The following is a 23403-nucleotide window of genomic DNA, read 5'->3' as shown; positions in this document are numbered from 1 at the left end:
CTTCTTCAGATAAGGGTGTGATTTGTTTCATTGTAGTGCAATACAAACTAAAAAGGAATTTGACAATATTTAGATTAAAGTTTTAAATTGCATTAAAGTACAAAAATGTGAAAGTATATACTTACAAGGGAAGACTATCTTAACATAAAATATTGACCTCTACAGTTTAGAAATATTATGTTAATATATGGTGTTCAATATTTTTTTTTGTAAAAATCACGTTGGACAAAATAGCACTCTTTTATGCAAAATAAGGAATCTGACATTTTTGAAACCAATTGATCAGTTTCTGTAGTAATTTACAATTGCTTTGTTCCTTTAAAAGCAGTACCGCTGCCACTTCTAAGATAACTTACTATTATTCCTTCTGTATTAATGTGCATGATGTCTGACTTCTTTTCTCATAAGGATTCGAAGTAGGAAACATACATTTGAATAAAATATTTTCAAGCAATTAATTATTCTAATGAATGAACTGATATAGAAATCGATTGTTCTCATCTTCTTCTTTCTAGATCTTAGATGAGTTTTGCAATGTGAAGTTCTGCATAGATGCTAGTCAACCAGATGTAGGAAGCTGGCTCAAGTACATCAGGTTCGCTGGCTGTTATGATCAGCACAACCTCGTTGCATGCCAGATAAATGATCAGGTATGTTGTAAAGATTTTCTTGTCTTTCTTGGAGAGCACTAAAGTATCAGTGAAGCCTGAAGAATAAAAATAACAGTGAGTTGCAGCAGACCCTTGTGGCCTGTTTTTTGATATGGTGAAAGGTAATGCCCAAATATAAGATGCAGAATAAAGTAATTTTCAGTATTACTTTCTTTCAGTACTTCTTTTTTGGGTAGTTTCTTTACTTTGTGCTAGTAAAACTTCAGAAATGCTCTAGTCGTCTGTGTATGACTGAATGATTTAAAAACTGAATACTACTTATTAATAGTTATTCTTTACCAGTTTTTCTTTGCCTTCATAATAAGGAGTCATTCATACAAAGTACTGAACTAATCAAGAACACTGAATTTTTGCAGAAATTGCAAGTGATACACTTGAAATACATAGATTTTATTTTAAATAGTACGTAGATATAGATGTATGATCTATGTGTGCGCTTATCTGATTATGCATTTGGTTTGCTTAATTATAAACAAGAAACACTTTTAGATTAATCAAATACATTTTCTGTTGTTGTTGATGTGAATAGTTTGAAAGTATCACTGCTGGAAATTGCTTTATGGAAGCTCATGCAATGAGGTTAACTTTAATAACAATGACTATGAAACAAGATCATGAAAATATCATGAAACATATTTTGCACTCAATAAAGTAAGGTTATGAATCTTGTAACTTAGTATGATAATACCTAAAACAACAAGAAGTTCAACCTGTTAATTTGTGTTTTATAAACATCATTGGGTTAGATTATAATTATACTATCATCATTTATTTCTTTTAAACCAATGGTTACCTAAATCAAGTATGTTTCAAAGATCATATTAAATTGGTTGCTTGGCAAATCTACTATAAAAATCACCACCAAGAAAAAGAAAAGTTTAAATTAGATGTTTCCAATTGAAAGCTGGTAAGTAATGGTAGCATCATATGGTCTATGACTCTATTTCGATCATTGTTATGAGATTATTCTTTGGCATTTTACCAGCTACCAGATAATTTTTACTGACTAACCTGTATAAGAGGTAGTAAATTATAAAATTCACTTTAAATGGGAATCATTTAAAAATCTTCAACGTATATCAAAAGTAATAAACCAATTGTTTTTTCCCTTGCCGTAAGAAAACAAGAGGCATTATTGGAACAAAGTAGGTCATTATTAAATTACCTATTGCTTATGAACAGAAAATATCCCAAGTCTATCATATGAGTTACTGTCACCATCAACAACAAACATTTTTTGAGCACTGACTATTTTGTCGATGTGGGAAATACCTAGGTATTATAAATGGATGAATTGTGCATGTGATGTTTCTTTAAAAAGTAACTTGAACTCCTCAAAAGGCAGTTTTAAGATGAAATAATATAATTATATCATAGTAATTATTTGGTATTCATATTTACTGACAATAAGAGCTAGTTCCTTAAACAGACAAAACTGTTGTAGGACTGGTGAAAAGATGGTTTGAAGAATGAGACTTGTGGATAATGTATTTTTTTTCATTTAATATTTATGTCTAAATTTTTTTTATAAATATGCTTTTGTCCTTGGGAGTTGTGATTACATTAAAAAGGGAAACTATTTTGTTATTCATAAGTATGAATTAGTTTGCTTATTAGAGTAGGCATTTATAATTTTCATGTGGTTACTTTTGAGGTTCACATTGTAAAATGCATTGCTTTCAAAAGAAAATATGCTGGTCTCATATCTTAATGAATAACATGTTTATGTATTTTAACTGAAGAATCAAGGAAACTAGCTAATTAGGAAAATCATAAAAGACCAATATTAGACATATACTATTATTTCTGTAAGTTCTCATTTTAAACTTACGTATTATGCTGGCAGAAATCTAAAATGGTAACAGAGTGCATATCAAATAACATAGTTGTGAAATTGACATTATATGGTCAAGTAAGTTCACCCATAAACAAGAGAAGAAAGTCAGAAGTAAAAGTCAGATTTGTGTGATAGGCATATATGCATACAATCATACTTAACCCAGTTTACAAAAGAGAGCAGACACCAAAATAGTGTATGTATATATTATAAACATACTCATCTTTAAGTCTATATGCATCTTTTCTAAAAGTCATTTAAGACTGGCAATTCCAGTCAGCTTTGAAATGTGAATGATAAAAGAGCTGACTAAAGAGATTCTCTAGGTCTATTTTTTCACTCTTTTCCATGAGGAATAGGAGCTGCCAAATGGTGAATAAGCATAACTCATCACTTAATGAACACTCCCATTGTGTGAGATATTTAATATCCAGGTATAAAGAGACACCCTAGATCAGGAGTAATTATGAAACATGAACAACATCAACTCACCTGCCCAACACAAAAGCAAATGAAGCACTCGACCAGAAACTGTAAAAAGTGTTTCTCTTTGCTCTGATTCTTAGATACAGCTCAAGTTTATAAAATGAATTTTAAATAAGTCCAGGACTATAAAAAAGAAGAATTTTGGAGGAATCGTTCAACTACAAGCTAGACACTGTGATAATTAGGTTACCTAGCAAAGAAAGATGACCTAAAATAAAAAAGAGGGTATAAATTACATATCTTTACTTTTGCAAAGATATGCATTTTTTAAAATTCTATTATTAAAGATCAAGTTTAGTCAATTTGGATCAGTTTTATAATGATGTGAAGGAGTTTTGTAAAACAGAAAGAATGTGTCTGCTGAAGATGATAATGCAGTTTGGTAATAGTGGTACAGTCAGAACATGCATCCTGGGTAAAACTCATATTTGATTTGTTTGGGGGTGATGAAGTACTTAGAAACAGCCTGGATTTTGATTTTCAGGTAAAGTTGATAAAGGATGTAATCTGTTTTGTATCATGAAAACAAAGGCTATTCAGTGAACATTTTCCTAATACCTCTCTACAAGCATTTTATTTGAGGGGATTTTCCTGAGTTTAAATCTTCCAATAGAATTCTGCAAGTTGTTTTATTGCAGATTTTTTTTTTCCAGGCCAGAGTGAGCTTTGTGGCAGCTTGCTTTCTTGACAGTGCTCCCTAGAAGACTCAAGTTTGTTGTTTTTAGATATCTTTTTCATTGCATGTTTTCAGAATTGTTGCAGTGACTTTTTTTGGAGATAGAAATTCTGAAAACACTGGCACCCTTGATAAACCATAATTTCTAAGTAGCTGCAGCTTCTGACTAATATCCTTATTCCCCCCTGAAAATAGTATATTAACTATAGTAATTTACCTTTGTGAATGAAGGCTGCACCAAAGACACTAGTAAATTAAGTCACACTCTAGTCATAAAAGAGTAGATCCACTAAAAACACCCAAGGTTCTTTATCCTTGAAATCCTAATTATCTTTTCCCTTATTCCATAAAGTTTCTTTACAGTGTTACATAGCTACACTGCTATGGCACAGCTTTTAGCTGGAAATATTTACTGAGAGAGACAATGCTTCAGTACAGTATTTTTGTATTTTAACGGTCTGAATTGTTCCTGGTTGTGGGTACGGGCCTGGCACTGGGAAGTAGCTCAGGGCAGGAGCAGAGGCAGAATGTTGGACGATGAAAGTTCTTTCCAGAAGAGGTCCTCAAGAGGACCAAATGTGCAGAGGAAGCATGAAAATCATTTATCAATTATTTAGAAGTTTCATTACAAATGAAAGCACTCATATGTCTAATGTCAGGTATACCAAACACCTAGATGATTTACTGAGTGTTTTGTTTTTTTAAAATCTGGATTCTCTGATGTCCTTTTTTTTGACGTCTTGTCGATTCCTTACTTTTACACCCATTCTGATGGATGGGTAGAGCATGTTGCGTTAGGTTTGGTCTCACCCCACTCCCACCTTTGCCTCCGTTCTTGGAGAAGTTTCCTCAGACCTCCATGTTGCCATACCCATCACCTAGATTAAAGGCAAGAAGATCCACAACCCACGCCCGCCCCCTAGCACCTTCCCATTAGGCCAGCTCTTATCTCGGACATGTTCATAAGCTTAGTGTACTTATGAAATAGCTCTCTGGACACAAGTTTTCCTCTAATACTTCTTCGTGGTGAAATCATTTTGGTTGTAATCAGACAGTTCGCAAAGGCCCTATTCGTGAAAGTGAACTTTTTCGACTGACACAAGACTTACCTTTCCTCTCATGATTCCAAGAGCAATCTGGGCATGTACTTTGGGCTAATGTTTTATAGCTATGTGTGTATTTTGCACCACAGAAAGGAACACACTTTTATTCAAGCTCCTGGCCTGCCCTAACATGGTCTACAAGTGGAATAAAGTTCTCAGGAACCCAAGACATTATTAATCTTGTCATTTACACAAGGTGATAAGTCCTTTCATTTTTAAACAGGCCCTTGACAGCTGGTATTTAGTAAGTAGACCAAGAGAAGTCTGCCGTTCACTCTAAAGAAAGCGAAATGCGTCGATAAGAGATTATCTAATGCCCAATGTATATTTTGAAGAAGTAAGACCTAGAAGAAAGAGTGCCCCTCAGAGAATGCATAGTCAGAATTCCCTGAAGGGATGCTGCCAGCTCCCTTGTGGTTGAGGAACAGCAGCAAGATCCTACAGTGTTTTCAGCTGGAATAGGCATTGTTCTCGTTTGTGCTTTACCTTATAAAGTTTTAACTGCTTCCAGGACCATCATGGCTGAGTGGCACACCCTCCCTCCCTCTCCTTGGGTCCAAGTCAATGGTGCTATCAGCCTCCTGGGACACTACAACAGTATTATTATTGCAGGCTTATTATAGGCTCGATTATCAAGTTATTTTCTTTGGCTTTTAGAAAAAAAAAAGCATGCCTGCATCATTCAATTAATGCAATTTGTGCAAAAAAGCAGGGGAGATCAACTACATAAAAGCAGAATGTAGTATCTTAGTCTCTTTCTACTTTTTAAACATGTTTGCATCAAGTGTCAGGTAATTCGTTAATTTGCTCTTCCTTTAGAAGGATTTCTGTCCGCATTTTCTATGACCTCTTTTGATGTTAAAATTATTATTGGCTTTGGCCATTTTCTTTGCTTTGTTTTTAAGTCAAGTTCCACTTTTATACCAAAGTTATGCTCTGCTGTTTTAAGATGAATGCCAGCTGGCATTACCCAGAGACTGGCTTTGTGAACGGTGCCTAAGCGGACTTTGAGGGGGTGTCGTCTGGCTGATAAGTTGCTTCCTTCACCCAAAGATGAAACTGTCTCAGACATAGTTTGTCATTTGCTATTCACATGATAAAACAAATAAATCCCCTCCCCCCCAAAAGGCTTCCATCATGTAATTGTGCCCAGCACACAGACCTGTCATAGCACTACAGAAGGTAGGAATTTTTATGAAGATTGATAAAGCATGTGAGTTCACTAAAAAGATGATCTGTGCATTTTAAGTAATTCATGTTTGTATGTACACAACATTTTATATACAGGAGGATCTCAAAGCATCACACCCATACCAGAGTCTAGCTATTTCTGGAATAGCACCAAAAAGTTAGGTGTCAGAATAGATCACAAGCCATCAAAGAGGAAAACGTGTTGGTTAAGAACACAAGAAATGTCTCCAGCCTAGTTAAAAACCCAAAGAAGATCTTTAGTTTCCTCTCTTTTTGAGCAGTCTGAAACTGTTGAGGATAATCAGTTGCACAGAGTCAGACAAAATGGCCATATTAAAGACAGGTGGCTAATGAATATTTCTTGCAGGGTCTATAGCGTGATCTTTAGAGGTTATTTAACAAGATGCTTGCAAAGCTTCCAGGCTGGTTACACAACAAGCTCCAGGTCTAATAATAAGTGGATCTTTGTCACTTGCCCTATTCTTGCAAACTAGAATCAACAGGCAATTCTCTCTGTTTTATTTCATCCAATAAATTACACTTGGCTTTCTTTTCATGTTATTATGGAAGAAATAAAAATGTGTGTGTGGTGGGGGGCTTCTTCTCCATTAATATTTTTGTTCTGAAAGTAGCTAGTGTATATATATATATATATATATATTTCTGGTTTGAAAGCAGATACAGCAAGACCTGTACCTGATATTTCTCTGTTAATATTTTCTAGCCTTTATACTGTTACCTTGAAGACAAATTCAGAATACTGTGTCTTTGGAGAAACTAAGAATGGTTTGCTTTAGCAAAGCTTGGCCATGACAGTGTTTCCATTTTGTCGGACAAATTTCTTTGCATTCTATTATTAATCTCTGTCTGCTGAATACACTTTTTGTTATCTCTTTTTAATCAGGATTAGAATGTGTAATAGGGTCCTTCTTTTAGAGGTGAAAAAACTTAACACCACTCCTGCCCTCCAGAATTGGGGTTCTCCACATTGCTGTGGATAGATCAGGGGTCTAGAGCACCCTTCCTAAAGCCAGCACGTGTGCACGCGTTGTCTCTGTGGGCTAGGTGTTACCTCTGCAGCACCAAGATTGACAGATGTGTTTATATCAAATATTGACTTTGTTCAGATGTGCAAACTGTCACTTACCTCCCCTCCCACCCAGCCTCTAAATGTTAAAGCTCCATTCACCTTTTCCTAGTCTCAGACTGGTATGAAGCTGTAGAAAATAAAGCATTCAGGCTGAATAGTGGTAGTTGGGAGAGAAGGAATCAACTATCTACTTCAAAGTGAAAAGACAGAAAAGACAGCAATAGTCTGAAAAAGTTGTCTCAGTACAGATTTTGCAGGGAGTACATTTCTCTATTTTTTCAATTATTACAACTTCCTGAATAGGTTGAAGGTCACTCATAATTCACACTTCTGCCATTTTCAGACATGCCAAATGTAGTCTATTAAGCATAAATAAAACTTCCAGTGCTTGACCAGGAAAAATAAACGGGAATTCATAACAATGAGTCCTTGTTCATCTTTTTAAAAGTAAATGATGTGTTTTCTTTCTTTCTTGTTTTCCCTCTTGTGCACTGAATTTTTCTTCTGTCTCAGTAGTGCGAGCATAATACTTTAAATCGATCCAGGCATAGCAAACCAGACAGCAAGTCTGGTCTGACAGATTCTAGATTTTTCTATTTTATAAGATTATAAACAAGAACCCACATTATTACCATTTATAAATACAAATGGTAGCCATCATCAGTTTGATGGAGGACTTGGTTGAACACAGGCTCTGACAGTATAAAAGAGAATTAATCTGAAAGTCGTCTATATCCTATTACCTCTCCTATCAGAATGCTTATAGTGTCCATACCTTCTTTAGTGACTGTACTCTTGGGCTTAAATAACAAAAGAAAATGAATATTTAATAAAGTATGATTAATTTCAGCTCCAACTGTACATAATAAATTGTTATATATAGCATATATTACATATAATATGCAATTTATAAAATATATAACTTTTATGGTATATAATTAGAATTAATCATGTGCCATTAAATATTAATTTATATTAATACAATAAATCACTGATTTTAAAAAGTTCCCTCAAACATATACTTCATCACATTTGTAAATCACATATAAAATATATATAACATATCCAAGCACATATGTACTTATATATAATATTATATGAAAATATAACTTTTGGCTGTCTAAATTTGCTAAATCAAATCCACATCGCCACTGCCTTTCACCTTTAGCTTAGCCTTAACTGAACAGATATCCTTTTGACATTTGGAACCATTACAAGGTTTGATTAAAACAAATTAAAACAAATAACCAATTTCTATATACATGTATAATGTTATATTTATGCCTTAAATTGTGAATTTCACCAGTAGTAAAAGTGAACAATTTGGGAGATTTCGAGTTTTATCTTCAAATATCTGAATTATTTAGAATTTTTAAAAAACGTTTATAGAAATTCCACTAGTGTGTTGTTTTTAGCAAGTTTTAAAAATAAAAGAATACATAAAGATCTGTTAAAACATTTACCATAATATTTATTCTTATAAATTAAAGTGTTCAGAGATCCAGATATAAAATCCATACTTACAAGGATAAAGATAAAAAGCTCTCTGGAAATATTAAAAAGAGTCCAGCAAGATATTGGGAAAATTATATTTTTTCTGTGAATGAAAAGACCATCTTAACTTTCAAAAGTTTCTATGAGTTAGGTCATGTTCATAACATGTTGTATTTCTGTACATGTTAGCTACCAAAAAGAAAAGTCTAAAGGAGTTAACATAGTTTTAAAATGTTTATCATGACTTTTAAAAAATGGAATTCTCATATAATCCTCTTTTTTTTAGACTGTAAGGCCCTATTCCTCTATTTTTCACCTTATAATGGGAGGAGTTGTTTCCCTTCTTAAAGAGCATTCTGAGAGAGACCCAGCAAAATAATAAATCAACAACCTTTTTATATCCATTCCAACTTTTTCTAAGTGTTTGAGACTTTTGAGTCCCTCTTTAAATACTTGAGTTGAATTCATCACAGAATCCCAGATCCAGGACATTTTTATTTTGGTTCCAGATAGCTTTTTCCATAAAACCCCCTGATGGAAGAGACCTGTTAACTCTTTTATGGAATTTAACAGAGGAATTGATTCCCTTCCATTTTTCTCAAACACAAAATACAGAGAGGTTATATTAATAGTGTCTCTGCTCCTGGTACCTAACTCAGATGACCTATAGTTCATAGGGCTGCAATATAGTTGAAGTTTTGAGAATATACTGATTTTAAAGATGTTATAATTATATTTTTATAAGCATGGTCGAGCATACTTAATAGACAAACCTGCGGGAGAAACTGCATAAAGCACTTAGGTTTTTAATTATATTTTTTATTTGCCTAAAAGACCTATTTTATAACATAAAAACATAGATGTGATATCTTATTTTCTGAAAGGCTTGATTCCACCAGCATTACATTCCATTTTCCCCCCACATAATTGTTTTGAGGCAACAAATTATCATTATGTTTTCATTTAAACTACTCCTCTCACTTCCCAAATGCCTGTTGGTATATTATTATTGCTAGGACGTAAACCAACTTTATATGTGGACATCTCTGAATCCAAGTATTCAGATTATACTTTGGGGCCACTGCAATTATAAGAGGAAAGACATAATTTTACTTAAGTCTCTTTAAGATCTAAAGACATGAGATATGATGAAATGGCAAGTGGTAGCAACACCTTGAAAAAAAGCGCTGGATTTCTAAGGGTGGTAGATGGGATTTCAAGCACATTCTTATGTGATATGAGGAAGCATGCCCAGAATCTGCCCTCATTAGGTCGGGCTCTTGCCAGATCTTTTCAAACCTCAGTTTCATGAGCACCATAAAAATTCACTTAAAATCGAAAAGAACACCCTGAAGTTAAAACCCACACTGCCTAGCCTTGCCTTTCGTGGCCTGGAATGTCACCTTTTACCTCCAGTAAATAAAGCCAACATCAACACTCTTCCGTGTCTTTTATTTTTTATGCACTCAGTATTCTTCGCATGACAATTTGGACACTTAAAGGGAAATTACAGTAGTGATCTATGTCCCGGCAAAGAGAATTGTCTTTCTAATATACAGTTACAACGTATCCATCAGTTTCTTTTGTTTCTTGGACTGTTCACACTGGATTGAGTAAATCTAAAATGGAATTAAAAGAGACATGATAAATAGTGGACGCCAAAGAAATAATGATATCATAATACTTTCTTCCAGTGATCTGACTTGTGTGTCTCTGCAGCATTCCCCAACACAGACAATTGTACCATTTTACGGTCTTGCGGGATATTGTCTCTTTAACCTCACTGTTTCCGAGAAGCCACCGAAAAGTTCTAATATGTCACAATTCAAATGTCAACATGTTGTTGGAAAGGAAGCTAATAAGTTAAACCTTTGAGAGATGCCAAAAGAAGAGGTGATTCAAACTGTTGAGAGAAGTCCATTGTTTTCTAAGGGGAACTAGGACTCTAGAATGAAACAAGGTACTAACAAGCGTTTAACTGGAAGGTTTAGGCAGAAAAAAAGCAAATGAACACTTTTTTTTTTTTTTTAACCTGGTAACTTTTTGAGCAGTCTGTTCCTCTCAATGTACTTCCAAAGAAAGGAAAATATGAATGTTACGGTTAATAAGATACGAACTATAAATTCTCTGGTTTTTATAGAATCAGCACATAACAAGGAGTTATTTTCCTAAGATAGTCTGGATTCTATCTATGGATAGAGATAAAGAATCTTAGGTCATATCCTATTAGAGGAACATTTTAGGTCATATTATATTAGAGGAACATTTTATGTTTGGCATCATTTTCTGTAAACCAGCTTCATGTGGTTAAATTACTGTTGCGTGACAAAAAAATGATTCTATTTTGACAGGAAAGAAACTAAGCAGAAAATACTCCTCATTGAGTTATTTTTTGAATTTAACACAGTTTTGTACTCTGGTCTTTTTAAAGAAAAATAAACAATTGGAGTTTAGAGCCACCTACTGGAATGAAGAGGCACGTACTTTTGTTTAATGTCCTCTGCTTTTCGAAAGATAAACAAATAAATATAATTAAAGTTCTGCACATTTCTTTTTATCTCATAAGACATTAAATTACTCAACCTTTCTCAGTTTGAACTATCAAGTGATCCTGCAAGAAACCACAGTTAGAGCAGTTTTCTCAAAGTAGATCCTTCCCTTTTCTTAGCAGGGTATGCCAATTTGTGTTATGTGATTTTTCACCTTATTGCATTGAGACTGAGCAGAATTGAATCTCTGATTTTGTTGTTGTTATTGTTACTTTTGGTGGAATTTGTATGTATGTGTGTGTTTGTATGTGAATGTAATTATTCTCATTTAAGAATTTTTGTTTAATACATAATCTTAGAATTAAAAATTAAAAACCTTTTGTGTTAAAATGAAAAAGCACCTTAAACATGTTCATGATTAAGTCATTTTTATATTGAGATATAATTGATATATCCATTATATTAGTTTCAGGTATGCAACATAATGATTTGATGTTTATATATGTTGCAAATCAGAACTAAATGCCTTTATAAATGAAGAAACCCTGAAGCCTGGACAAGTAAATTGGGCAATGACTTACCTAAGGTCACTGAGCTGGTCAGGGAAAAGGTAGGCAGCTCTTGGAAATTATAGGTCAGGATTTTTTCCATACTTGCCACACTGCTTTTAGTCAGTCATTAATGGATTTATTCAACCCTTCCTCTCATCAACATTTTGTGTGAAAGTAAGAGGAATAAGCACCACCCCCAAACCCTGGTAAAAGAATCAATTGAAAGCATAATGCTTGCTTTCAAAGAGTGGGATCAGGAGCTGGGTCTTGAAGGCAGGTCCTGGATCTGTGAGTATCACTTTTGATTGATAAAAGAGGGATGCAGTGTTTTAAAAAAGAAACACTCTCTTTTAAAACTATGTTTTTTTTTCAGATCTTTTCATGATTCTTTATGTTGGGTCCCTCCAGACTGTTGCCTTAAAAGCACCTTGTTGAGAACGTGCTACTTTTGAGAACATGGTCAAGAAGGGGAGGTAATTCTGTCCCTGCCAGCCTTTGCCCAGCCATGGCTGGATAATACAGGGCACAGGCATCAATCAGCTGTGCATGGTTCACCAGAGTAAGGAATTCAGAGAAGGGATCATCTTTTCTCTGGTGATCTCTTCATGTCTCTTAAACATCATCATAAATAAATGTTTAAATTCTTGGTTAAACATTTCACAAGGTGAATGTGACACAGCAAGCCTTGCATTTAGAAAATTTGACTTGTCAAGTGGGAGTTGGAAAAAGATTTGTGAATTGGCATGAGAGTCCCAGCTTTCCGTTCGTCATCAGAGGGCTAATTTTCAGTGTATAAAACAGGAAGTCGTAGTTCTTTCGATGAAAATGAAAAGGAGTATTTTGTTAAAATATGGGGAAATGAACAGTTATCTTCGTGTATATCTTGCCCTTTCTTAACATTCACGTCTCTTTCTCTTTCCCACGTTCGTTGTCTTTTGAAGATATTTTATAGAGTAGTCGCAGACATCGCACCAGGAGAGGAGCTCCTGCTGTTCATGAAGAGTGAAGACTATTCCCATGAAACCATGGCGCCAGATATCCACGGTCAGTACCACTCACCCTGCCGTCCGCCCCACCCTCACCTGGAGATTGTGATGGAGCCTGTCAAAGGATCCATCACGCTTGGTGTCTGTCAGTTTCCCTGGCTAGTCATTATCAGCTTTACAAATTCTGTCCCCTAGAGTGCCTATTTTCTTAGTGTGACACCTGGCTAATATTACAGTGAAGCTAAAGTAAGCAGAGGTCTTTTCTGAAATGGAGGTCAAAGGAATTTTGAATATCTGGACTGAGATATCACATAAGTAAACCTTTTGTCAATGCCTTAGACGCTGGTGAGAGTACTTTCACGCTACCAAAGACATTTCAGGGAGCTTGGTTTGGGGCTTTTGAAAATCTCGCAGTTGTTCCTCCCACTTAATATTCTACTACTGGAAAAAAAATATTTCTGCTTGAGTAAAATCCTAGCCAGCATGATCACATGGGAGGCAGCTGTAGGGTGGGAAAAAAGTACAGATGAGGAAATTTTAGAGTCAGAGGAATTTGTATTTGTCAGGGACCTATTCTAAATCAAAGAAGGTGGCATAAAAAAGAATTTTGATGATTCGTGATGTATATTCAGGTGAGAGTAAAAGGGAATTTTATTTGTATGGATTTGTATTATTGGGATGAGCACTTAATATTTTTTTCTTTCCTGTTTCTCTCTCTTAATACAATGGGGCTTCATTCAGCATAATCTAGTGGTGTCTTTAGAGTGTTTCATAGTTGGAAGGATCAGTAGGAAGGGGTACCCATCCTAGCTTACCTGAAAGGTTGATTTGGGGCTGGCTGCATTTCCCATCTGGCTGGCATTGCCAACAGGAGAACCTTAGCTTCAGCTTCTGCATCTCCTGTGGAGGAAGCTACCACTGTTGGCTGACTCCTTCCTTTAACATTTTTTACTTTGGCTAAGCTGCATTCTGCCTCTTTGTAGATTTATACCAGTTGTATTTCGGGGAGCCTTTTGGAAATTGTTTTCCTCTTAAAAACTGTAACAAGTAAGTGGTGTCAGAAACCCAGACTTGCCAGCTATCCTGGTAGAGTTTGAGCCTGAATGGGGAACCTGACCCAGTGGAAAAGGGCTCTTTGACAGCAAGGACTGCTTAGATGATAAAAATGAGTATATTTGGGCTTACTCTGGTATGAGGAATCTTTAATCAGTGAATGTTTGCTCTCAAAAGGTTTTCAAATAATTATTTTTTGAAGTATAAATACTTAGTGTACTATTCTAAAAAGTATAAACAGAGGTGACTGTTTTTCTTTTAGGGCTACTTTTCATAAAGTAAACCTGTGTTTACAATGCTCTTGAACACATCCATTGTTTTTTATTTTCAATGTGTCATATCCATATCCATACATATACCAGATACATTATATAATGTCTATAATGTTTAAATGGTGATTTGTATTTCATACTCCTAGGAGTTAATGTTTCTTAGGAAAGAGAAAATAAAATACATGCTTTGTACACATACTGAATGCTCGACGTTATAGGCTCTTCATTTAGTGTTCTTTGTAGTCTTTTAAACATAGAGCAAACCTTTAAGAAAGATCTTATTTCCATTATACAGATAGGGAAACAAGGCCACATAAGACTACATAAATTGGCTAGAAAGTGGTAGAGTTAGCATTCAAACCAAGGTCTTGCCATCTCTAAATCCTATGCCTTTTCATGTATTATGTGGCCTGGATGTTGTTTGTGTTCAGACTGCTGGATGAGATCCTAAAGTTAGATCTTAAACATGTGAATAGTGTCACAAACTGTAAGAAATATTTCCATTACCTAGTTGATGTTATTGAGAAACCCGTCTTACAGCTGAGGTGATTTATTTTTGAACACCTCCCTCTTCTTTAACCAAGTCCAAAACTGACAAATCCCACTGAATCTACATACTAATTTCTTTACCTTTCTGGCCCCTGTATTATTGGTTTAGTTTTATCTAAACCAGTATTGTGTGTGGATTATAGCAATGATGACCCATTTGATCTCTCTGCATGGCTTCTCAGGCTGCAGTGGGGTATTCCGTCTTTCTCTGGCTTTCTGCACCCTTCTTAGCATGGACCTAAAAAGCCCCTAGTAACCTATACTACCCTCGCTGACTTCATTTCCCACTCCTCCCCTACATGCGTCCTATAAACCTGTCACACTTTACTACAGCTTTGCCTTTCTATGAGCCCACATTTTTTTTGCTCTTTCTTGCCTTCTTCATTGGTCCATGCTATTCCCGCCCTCAACCTGGTCCACTCAGCTGATTTTTCATTACAAAGTCTTTTCTAAACCTCTGTCCCCCAGGATGGATGGATTTGGCACATTCCTCTGGGCTCGCTTAGTTCCCGTGCATGGATCTGTCATGAAATGTATCACACTATTTGTCTCATGTGTATCCCCTTGGCTTACTTATGTATCCCTTCCTTAGCAAAAATGCCTCACATCTGGTAGGTGACTAAAATATTCAGACTAAGACATTCAGTCAATGAATAACTGGCTATAGGTCCTGGCTGTAGGTCTGCAACACCAACTGTGTATCATGTTGTTCGTTGTCCTCTGTGTCTTTCCGCATTGTGAGCCGGTTGCAGGACTTCTGTGGTTGTGTCGGTGTGATCAGGGCATAGCATTTATGGCCTCATGAGTGGGCTAAAAGCTCTGCCAGTGGAAGGAATAGAAACAATGTTGTCACTACCTGATACTCTATCACCTTGTTATCTCTAGTCTCCCACTATTACCATTTATTTATCTTACTGATTTCAAGTGTAAATTCATGATATGTTGGCTCTATAGCAAAGCCATGCCAATTAGCACTGACCCTGGGGGAACATAAATGAGCCTAGAAAAGTGCTAAAATCATGCAGTGTCCCATTATAAGAAATGAAGAACGTTAAAGCATTTCCTGATATTAGCCAGGCTTGAGTAAGGCTCAGACAGGGACTCTCCTATGTCTCCTACACGTAACGTGGCACAGTGAGAAGGCTTTGGGACAGAAACAGTTCAAGGTTTGACATAACTACTCAGTTCTATAATTCTTGATTTGTTACTGAACTTCCTGAGCTTCAGTACTCTCATCAGAAAGTTGGGAAACAAATCTGATGTGTAATTCCTCACAGCCAAGTTTTAGGAAAATCAATAATCCATGAACAGGTTTGAGGTCATAATGATGCTCGGTAAATGGTCATTATGACTTTATATATCCTGAGAATATTAAAACCTGGAAGGGTTTCATCATAAAGTTTTATCTGATAAGAAGACTATCTGGGCTCCCCTGTGATCACTTCTGTTACAATTCTAGGTTCTGTGCTAGCTTCTCCACATTTATTATTTCTAATCCATGTTAAAATGGGAGTGGTGCAAAGGACAACCCAATAATTTCTATTGTGTCTTTCATAATTCGATGAGAACTCCTGGTTTGTGGCAGTGCTTCCTGATCCCCTAGTTCTGATAACACCTGAATTATTTTCACAGAAGAACGGCAATACCGCTGTGAAGACTGTGACCAGCTCTTTGAGTCCAAGGCTGAGCTAGCAGATCACCAGAAGTTCCCATGCAGCACTCCCCATTCGGCTTTCTCAATGGTGGAAGAGGACTTCCAACAAAAGCTTGAGAGTGAAAATGATCTCCGAGAGATACACGCGATTCAGGAGTGTAAGGAATGTGACCAAGCGTTTCCCGACTTGCAAAGGTTAGACATGGCATGCTCCACTACCAGAACGTGTTTGTTTAATCTGAAGTAAAACGTTGTTTGTGCTGAATTTTCAGAATTGGTGCAGATGGGAAATTTGGAACAACAATGAGCTGGAAAAATGTATTAGTCACAGGTTTGGAAATCATTTTCCCCTGTAAATTCTCACCTGTAAAATGTTTGCAGTGAAGTTGGAATTAGTTATTTTGATGCCAGAGAGAAAATAATATGCTTATTATTATTATTATTTATGGAATATAATTGGCAGCTGAAAGTTGAACATTAGAGTAAAATGTAACTTATTGGATGAGTCAAGGGTAGAGGAGGCAACAGTGATGCTGATTAATCTAATTATACTGAACAGTAAAGCTACTTTCTAGAAACATTTAGATGATAAAAAAAGAAACTTCTGATACTTAAAGAAAGGTAGATGGTCTTTTGATAGATCATTGTGATCTGTGGATTTAATTTCAACTATTTATCTAAATTGCACATATAAAAGAATAACAGAAACATGCCCAGTGAAGAAAATGTTGAATTGTCTTAAAGAAAAAAAAATAAACAAGATCTAAATGAAATAATTCTTTGATACATATTTTTAACAAAACAGAAATCACATGTCAATGACATGTTAACTTTTTATAGCCCTTTGAATTTAATTCAGGAACAATTGTTTTTTTCCTATTAAAGAAAACAACAACCCTCGTTGTTGTTTAGTCACTAAGTCATGTCCAATTCTTTATGACCCCATGGACTGTAGCCTGCCAGACTCCTCTGGCTATAAGGATTTCCCAGGCAAGAATACTGGAGTGGGTTGCCATTTCCTTCTTCTTCCCCAACCCAAGGACTGAACCCAGGTCTCCTGCATTGCAGGCAGATTCTTTACTAACTGAACCACCAGGGAAGCCCATATTTTGCAAACCGTATTGATAATTACACTGCAGCATGATCTTTCAGATCAGAGAGGTGTTTAGTGTTAGTCGCTCAGTTGTGTCTGACTCTTTGTGACTCCATGGACTGTAGTCCACCAGGCTCTTCTGTCCATGTCCAAGAATACTAGAGTGGGTTGCCATGCCCTTCTCCAGGGGATCTTCCCAACCCAGGGATCAAACCCAGGTTCCTCGCATTTTGGACAGATTCTCTACCATTTGAGCTACTGGGAAGTATATTTAACCAGTGGGTAAGTTGTATGTTTGTTCCTACCTAGTGGTTTTTGCCTTGGTCCACAAGCAATTTTAATACTTGTATTCATTACTTTGCTTTTAAATCTGGGACCTGTAACCAGAATTTCAAATGGAAATGACATCGTAGTATTTAAGTGGGTATGGGAATACATCAGCTAGCTTTACTCAGGGGTGTGAATTGCTCACAGTTTGTTTTGGACATTCCACGTCTTTCACTGTATTTTGTTTCCTTTCTTTCCTTAGTGCCCCCCTCCCTCCTTCTCCTTTCACCTCCGTTGATTGCCCTGCATCTCTCTTCTTATAGGAAAGGATTTCATATGATAGTCATTCATTTTAATTTATTGATGACCAAAAAGGTATCAAGTGTAAACCTATTCCTTGAGGAGACTGAGTCAAAAGAATGAATCTCTAGCTTTGAAAATTCAGGCTTAATCTAGCTGTTAGAGAGAAAACATTCAGGTGACTAAGAGGGCTTTCCCAATACCTTTTAAACTCATCTTCAGTACTTAATATAAACCCACATAGAGAATAAGTCTGTTATATATGTTTGGCAAATCATGGATTTGTAATAAAAAAAATCACAGCACATCTCCTAAATATATTGTGTCCAAATTAAAAGCCAAAATGAGATCACTAAATGCCAACAGGTGAGAAAAGTATTTATATTGTAAAGCCATATCTCTGATGCCAGAGGGTAAGTATATTTCCTTCTATTTTGTTATCAAAAGTATTGGACAACATTATAAAACAAAAACTGACAGCCTCAACATTAAAATATTGTGTGTAGCAATACTTCTTAGATGGAGAAACCTTCTTACTCTGACTGGGTGTAAGATTAAGCATGAGTCAATGCTACTTTATGCCAAAACCAACTATCAATTTAGTTCTTTCAGTCAAACATTCAGTAGCAAACAATAAGGAAACCTAATTATCTGGCATTGGGTGAACTCTCCAAACTCACTTCTCGGTAGCTCAGCCAGATGGATATATCATGTCGCTATGCAACCTGATACTGATCATCCAAGTGATAATTTGGGTTATATAATTTAGCCAGTGCAGAACCTACATGCCCTGAATATTTTCCACTTTACTGAATCTGATATTGTTGCTTTTTATGTTAAGCAAATGAGAATTCCTTTCTTGACATGGTATATTATTCTGTTCTGTATCTTTTGTGTAAAATATTGAGAAAGGAATGTATGCTAAGTTGCTTCAGTTGTATCCAACCCTTTGCAATGCTATGGACTGTAGCCCATCAGGATCCTATGTCCATGGCAAGAATACTGGCAAGATTCTAAAGGCAAGAATACTGGATTGGGTTGCCATGCCCTCCTGCTGGGGAATCTTCCTAGCCCAGCGTTCAAACCAACATGTCTTATGTCTCCTGCATTAGTAGGAGGTTTGTTTACCACTAGTGTCACCTGGGCAGCCCACCCTCCAAAAAATGGGGGCAAGAAACAAAGGTTGATATGCATGCAAAAGATGGAAAGAACTCAGAAGGCTAAGCCAAGCTCTATAAATTGGGGTAAAATTCTTTGAAAAGTGAAGTTTCATTAATGACTGACTGGTTACTTTTACGTTTATGAAAGGAGTGAAAATCAGTTTTTGTAAGAACCACTTGCCTTTTTATTTTCTATCACTGATTAGCTGATAGCTGATAATGATCAGGGAGCAATATGGATTTTATGCTAGATTAGAAGAAAGAAAGAGAAGAAAATTTGCCTTACTTTGCTATCATTTCCCCCTTTTGTGTTGTATACTATCTACACTTCTTTTTTGTTTTTGCATTTTTATTGTATTTTCCTTTTATTTTTAATGTTTTTCTACTGTGGTAAAGGTGCTTCCCAGGTGGTTCAGTGGTAAAGAATCTACTTGCCAATGCAGGAAATGCAGGAGACGTATTTGATCCCTGGGTCAGGAAGATCCTCTGGAGAAGGAAATGGCAACCCACTCCAGTGTTATTGCCTGAAAAATCCCATAGACAAAGGAGCCTGGTGGGCTCAGCCCAGAGGGTTGCCAAGAGTCAGAATCAACTGAGCATGCACGCATTGTGGTAAAAGTCACATAATATAAAACATGCTTTTTTAACCATAGTTAACTGTACAGTTAAGTGGCACTAAATACATTTCTACTGTTGTGCAACTCTCACCATCATCCCATCTCTTGAATTTTTCACCTTCTTAAACTGAAACTCTGTCCCCATTTAATACTAATTTCCCATCCCTTCCTCCCACCCACCCACCACCTGGTCCTTGGCCCCTACCAATGTACTTTTTGACTCTATGAATTTGACTATTCTTGGTATTTCGCATAATTGATCTCACATAATAACAAACAGTATTTGTCCGCACCTAATGTATATTGGAATACACTTTTAAGGTTAACTTAAGATATGTCCTCCAGAGTGTACCAGGTACTATACCTTAAAACAATGTCATACTCTTGGAGTTAGGAGACAGGAAAAATCTCAATGTACAGGACATTCTTTTACCACTAGGTTTCAGAGTTTATGATTTAAGAACATTGGAATACAATACATGTCATGAAATGACAGGCCCTGTTAGTTTGCTAAAGACGATAGTAAGAACGGCAATCACACAACGATTTTGGAAGATGTCCCTGACTCAATTCAATGTTAACTGCCATTGCTAATATCTTTCTGTTAACTCTCTGATTAACATTTCAGCTTGTGTAACAAACAGAGGATTACATATTGTAGATAAAGATAGGGCCATTCTTGTGACTCCACACACCTGTACCCTCTTGGTACTTTTTGTTCGCAGAGATATCGCTGCTGGTGCTCAGATAGGATAGCATGACCACGTTGACTGACTCATAGGCAGGAAAAATAAGTTCATGTGCCAGTATGAATAGAATTGGAAGGAGGAAACTGAGAAAGAGGGAAATATGGAAAGGTGTTTCTAATGTGTCAAGATATGAGAAAGGGCATTTTATTTTTTTCACAAACACGGCCACGCACACGGTGTATACACAACCACTGGGTAACATATTCTAGGCACACTTGCTTCTCAAACTTAGAGTGCCCATCTCACAGAAAAATAAAACATGGGGAAGAAGCAGTGCTTGCATGCTTGATAAGTTTTTTTTAATGCTTTTTTATTATGGAAGTTTTCAAATACCCACAAAACTAGAGAGGATGGTAGTGTACTCAGGTTCAATAATTGTCACACAAGAACAGTCTTATCTCAGCTATACCCATTTTGGATTATTGAAACAAATCCTGGACATTATGTCATTTTATTTATAAATAGCTCAGTGTGTGTCTGTGGAAAATATGTAAAACATAAGTTCACTTTAAAAAGAATGGTTCCAAAAAAAAATAATAATAAAATAAAAAGAATGGTTCCTTATTACTATCAAATATTCAGTGATCAAATTCCCCCAGTTATTTCATTAGTTTTAGAGTTTGTTTTGCTTACATTAAGATCAAAATAAGATCCATCACTGCAATTGGTTTGTGTTCCTCTTATTTCTTAATTTAAGGGTTTCCCCAAAGGCAGTGAGTCCCTCTTTCTCATTATAGTTTATATATAGAAGAAACCGAGTGTTTTTTCCTGCAGCATTTCCTCCTGGCTGTATTCTCTGGTTATATCCCCTTGGTATTTTTTGTCATCTTTATCCATCCTATTTCCTGTATACTCATGGTTACATCCCAAGCTGTGATCAGATTTAGGCTCAGTGTTTTAGGAAAAATACCTTATTGGTACTATCATTTATTTCCATTAGGAGGCATATAATGGATTGCCTAGATTAATTAATTCTTCAGGTGCTGCAAAATGAGTGTGTTCTAATTCCCCTGTTGTTTCAGTATTTACTATCTGGATTAATTCTATGCAGAGAAACTCCCCCTCCTTGATTATTTGCTCCCCCTGAAGTACAGTTCAGATAGGAAAGGCGAGACATGTGCATGAGTTTTCCCCTTTACTTCCTAGTTTTCAGAGCAATGATTTGGCTTCTCAGTATCTTCCCGGGGTAACTGGTGAGGTTTCATTTTTGTGTTTTTGAGTATTATTATCATTAAAAGATGAGATCATTATTCTTAGTGATGCTTAAATTTCCCCATCTTTAGTCAGTGGGTGTCTCTTCAGGTTGGCAACCTAGTTTTCCATTTTTTTTTTGCCATGGTCTGTAACTTTCTTGATTTTTGCCATAACAAGATGTTGAAGCCCATCTTGTGTATTTCATGCATCAAGTTTGAAAAGGGCTATTTCTCTAAGGAGTTCTGGTTACCTTATTTGGGAGTAGTATCCTAATGTGTTACATGTGTGTATTTAATTAACAAAAATGTTGCCAGTATCTTCTGAATATCACAGTAACCCATTATCTATAATATTTAATTTTCATTATATTCATGCAGATTTTGTATTCACATTTTAGTGAGACAGGGAAACATTTGAGAAGGTAAAATATTTTAAGTTTTAAAACAGAGAAGCTATACTTGTGAGAAAATTCTAACCCTGTTTTTCTTTGGAGGGACTTTACAAGTGCATCGACTTACAGTATGATATACTTTTCTTTCCTCCCTATTTCATAGGCTGTATGTATATATATATATATATAACCTTAGGTTATAAGATATATGCATATATATTCTCTCTAGGTAATGTTTCCATCAATGTCTATATCTGCTTCTATATTGTTATTGTTCAGTCGCCCAGTTGCGTCCCACTCTTTGCCACCCCATGAGCTGCAGCACGCCAGGCCTCCCTGTCCTTCACCATCTCCCACAGTTTGCCCAAGTTCATGTCCATTGCATTGAAGATGCCATCCAGCCGTATCTATGCACTTGTATATTTATTCATCAGTCCGTAAGCGACCATCTATCATATTGGTTGTATTAAGAAGTGGCTTGTTGAATAGTTCACTTACAGTTCACTTTCCCATTGGTAATATAGGTAGGAATAAAAGTGCCTTTGTCAATGTAAGAGTTACATATGTTAGATAGAATAGCTTCCTGCATATTCTTAAGCAATCTCTTAACGTTTTCGGTTTGAGTGTTTGTGTTTGAATTAAGTGGGTAACAGCAGTACGTGTTGCAGTTAGAATTGTGTAATGAATCCAGAACTGGGCAAACAGCTAGTTGTTTATCATGCCCCTAAATTGGCACCTAATCCCTGCTAGCTGAATCAGATTTATTTTCTAACAACAGGGGCACTTCTCTGTATTGCTGAGAGGCACAGTCCAGGGAATACAAGATGTACTTTTGCCTGTTGCAAGCCTGTTTCCTTGCAAGCCTGTTTCTTTCCTGCCTCAACTCCTTTCCCTCTTCTTTCTTTAATTGCCAGTTGGATTTGTAAGAAAATGACTTTCTGTTTATTAATGTGTTCTTAAGTCACCATGTCCTATTAAATCCATTGTTCTCTTAACAGCTTGGAGAAACACATGTTGTCACATACTGAAGAGAGGGAATACAAGTGCGATCAGTGTCCCAAGGCATTTAACTGGAAGTCCAATTTAATTCGCCACCAGATGTCACATGACAATGGGAAGCACTATGAATGTGAGAACTGTGCCAAGGTACAGTGAATTTGTAGACTGCTTGGCCTCTCTCTGTCATCCTGCTCTCTCTTAATCCATCATTTGCTGCGATATATGAAAACAAGCCGTGAGAAGGGAAACTATAAATATCTTGAGAAAAGTAGACTGAGTGTTGTATGCTAGAAGGCATTAGTACAGTGTATAAAAACACTTAGTGGGTATCCTTTTATTTTTGTAAGGGAGGAAGTAAGGCTTAATGGTGAGTTCCAGAACTAGGTGTCAGACATCCTTGGTAAATTCCTGGTTCCGCTACTGGCTTTCCAGAGTGGGGTTGTTTTATAGCTTTATGGAGAATGAAAATTTTATCCGGTGCACATTACTGATTCCTTTTAATAGCAATTTTGTGCGGAAGTTACATACAGT

The 23403-nt window shown here is 36.1% G+C and overlaps 1 protein-coding gene across 12 annotated transcripts in view; it reads left to right on the top strand.

Annotated features, from left to right (window-relative positions):
- Positions 1 to 23403, top strand: part of MECOM (MDS1 and EVI1 complex locus) — a 610388-nt gene that overhangs the window by 547035 nt on the left and 39950 nt on the right. For all 12 annotated transcript variants that reach the window (XM_043875353.1, XM_043875346.1, XM_043875347.1 and 9 more), the window contains 4 exons: positions 516 to 650; positions 12530 to 12632; positions 16081 to 16297; positions 22872 to 23019. In XM_043875353.1, the coding sequence (XP_043731288.1) occupies positions 516 to 650; positions 12530 to 12632; positions 16081 to 16297; positions 22872 to 23019 (603 nt within the window). The remainder of the gene's footprint in view (positions 1 to 515; positions 651 to 12529; positions 12633 to 16080; positions 16298 to 22871; positions 23020 to 23403) is intronic.

The sequence above is a fragment of the Cervus elaphus genome, chromosome 19 (genome assembly GCF_910594005.1).
Source record: "Cervus elaphus chromosome 19, mCerEla1.1, whole genome shotgun sequence".
Classification (NCBI taxonomy): Eukaryota; Metazoa; Chordata; class Mammalia; order Artiodactyla; family Cervidae; genus Cervus; species Cervus elaphus.
Note: the sequence above shows the minus strand (reverse complement) of the source record. Positions and strands in the feature narration are given on the sequence as shown.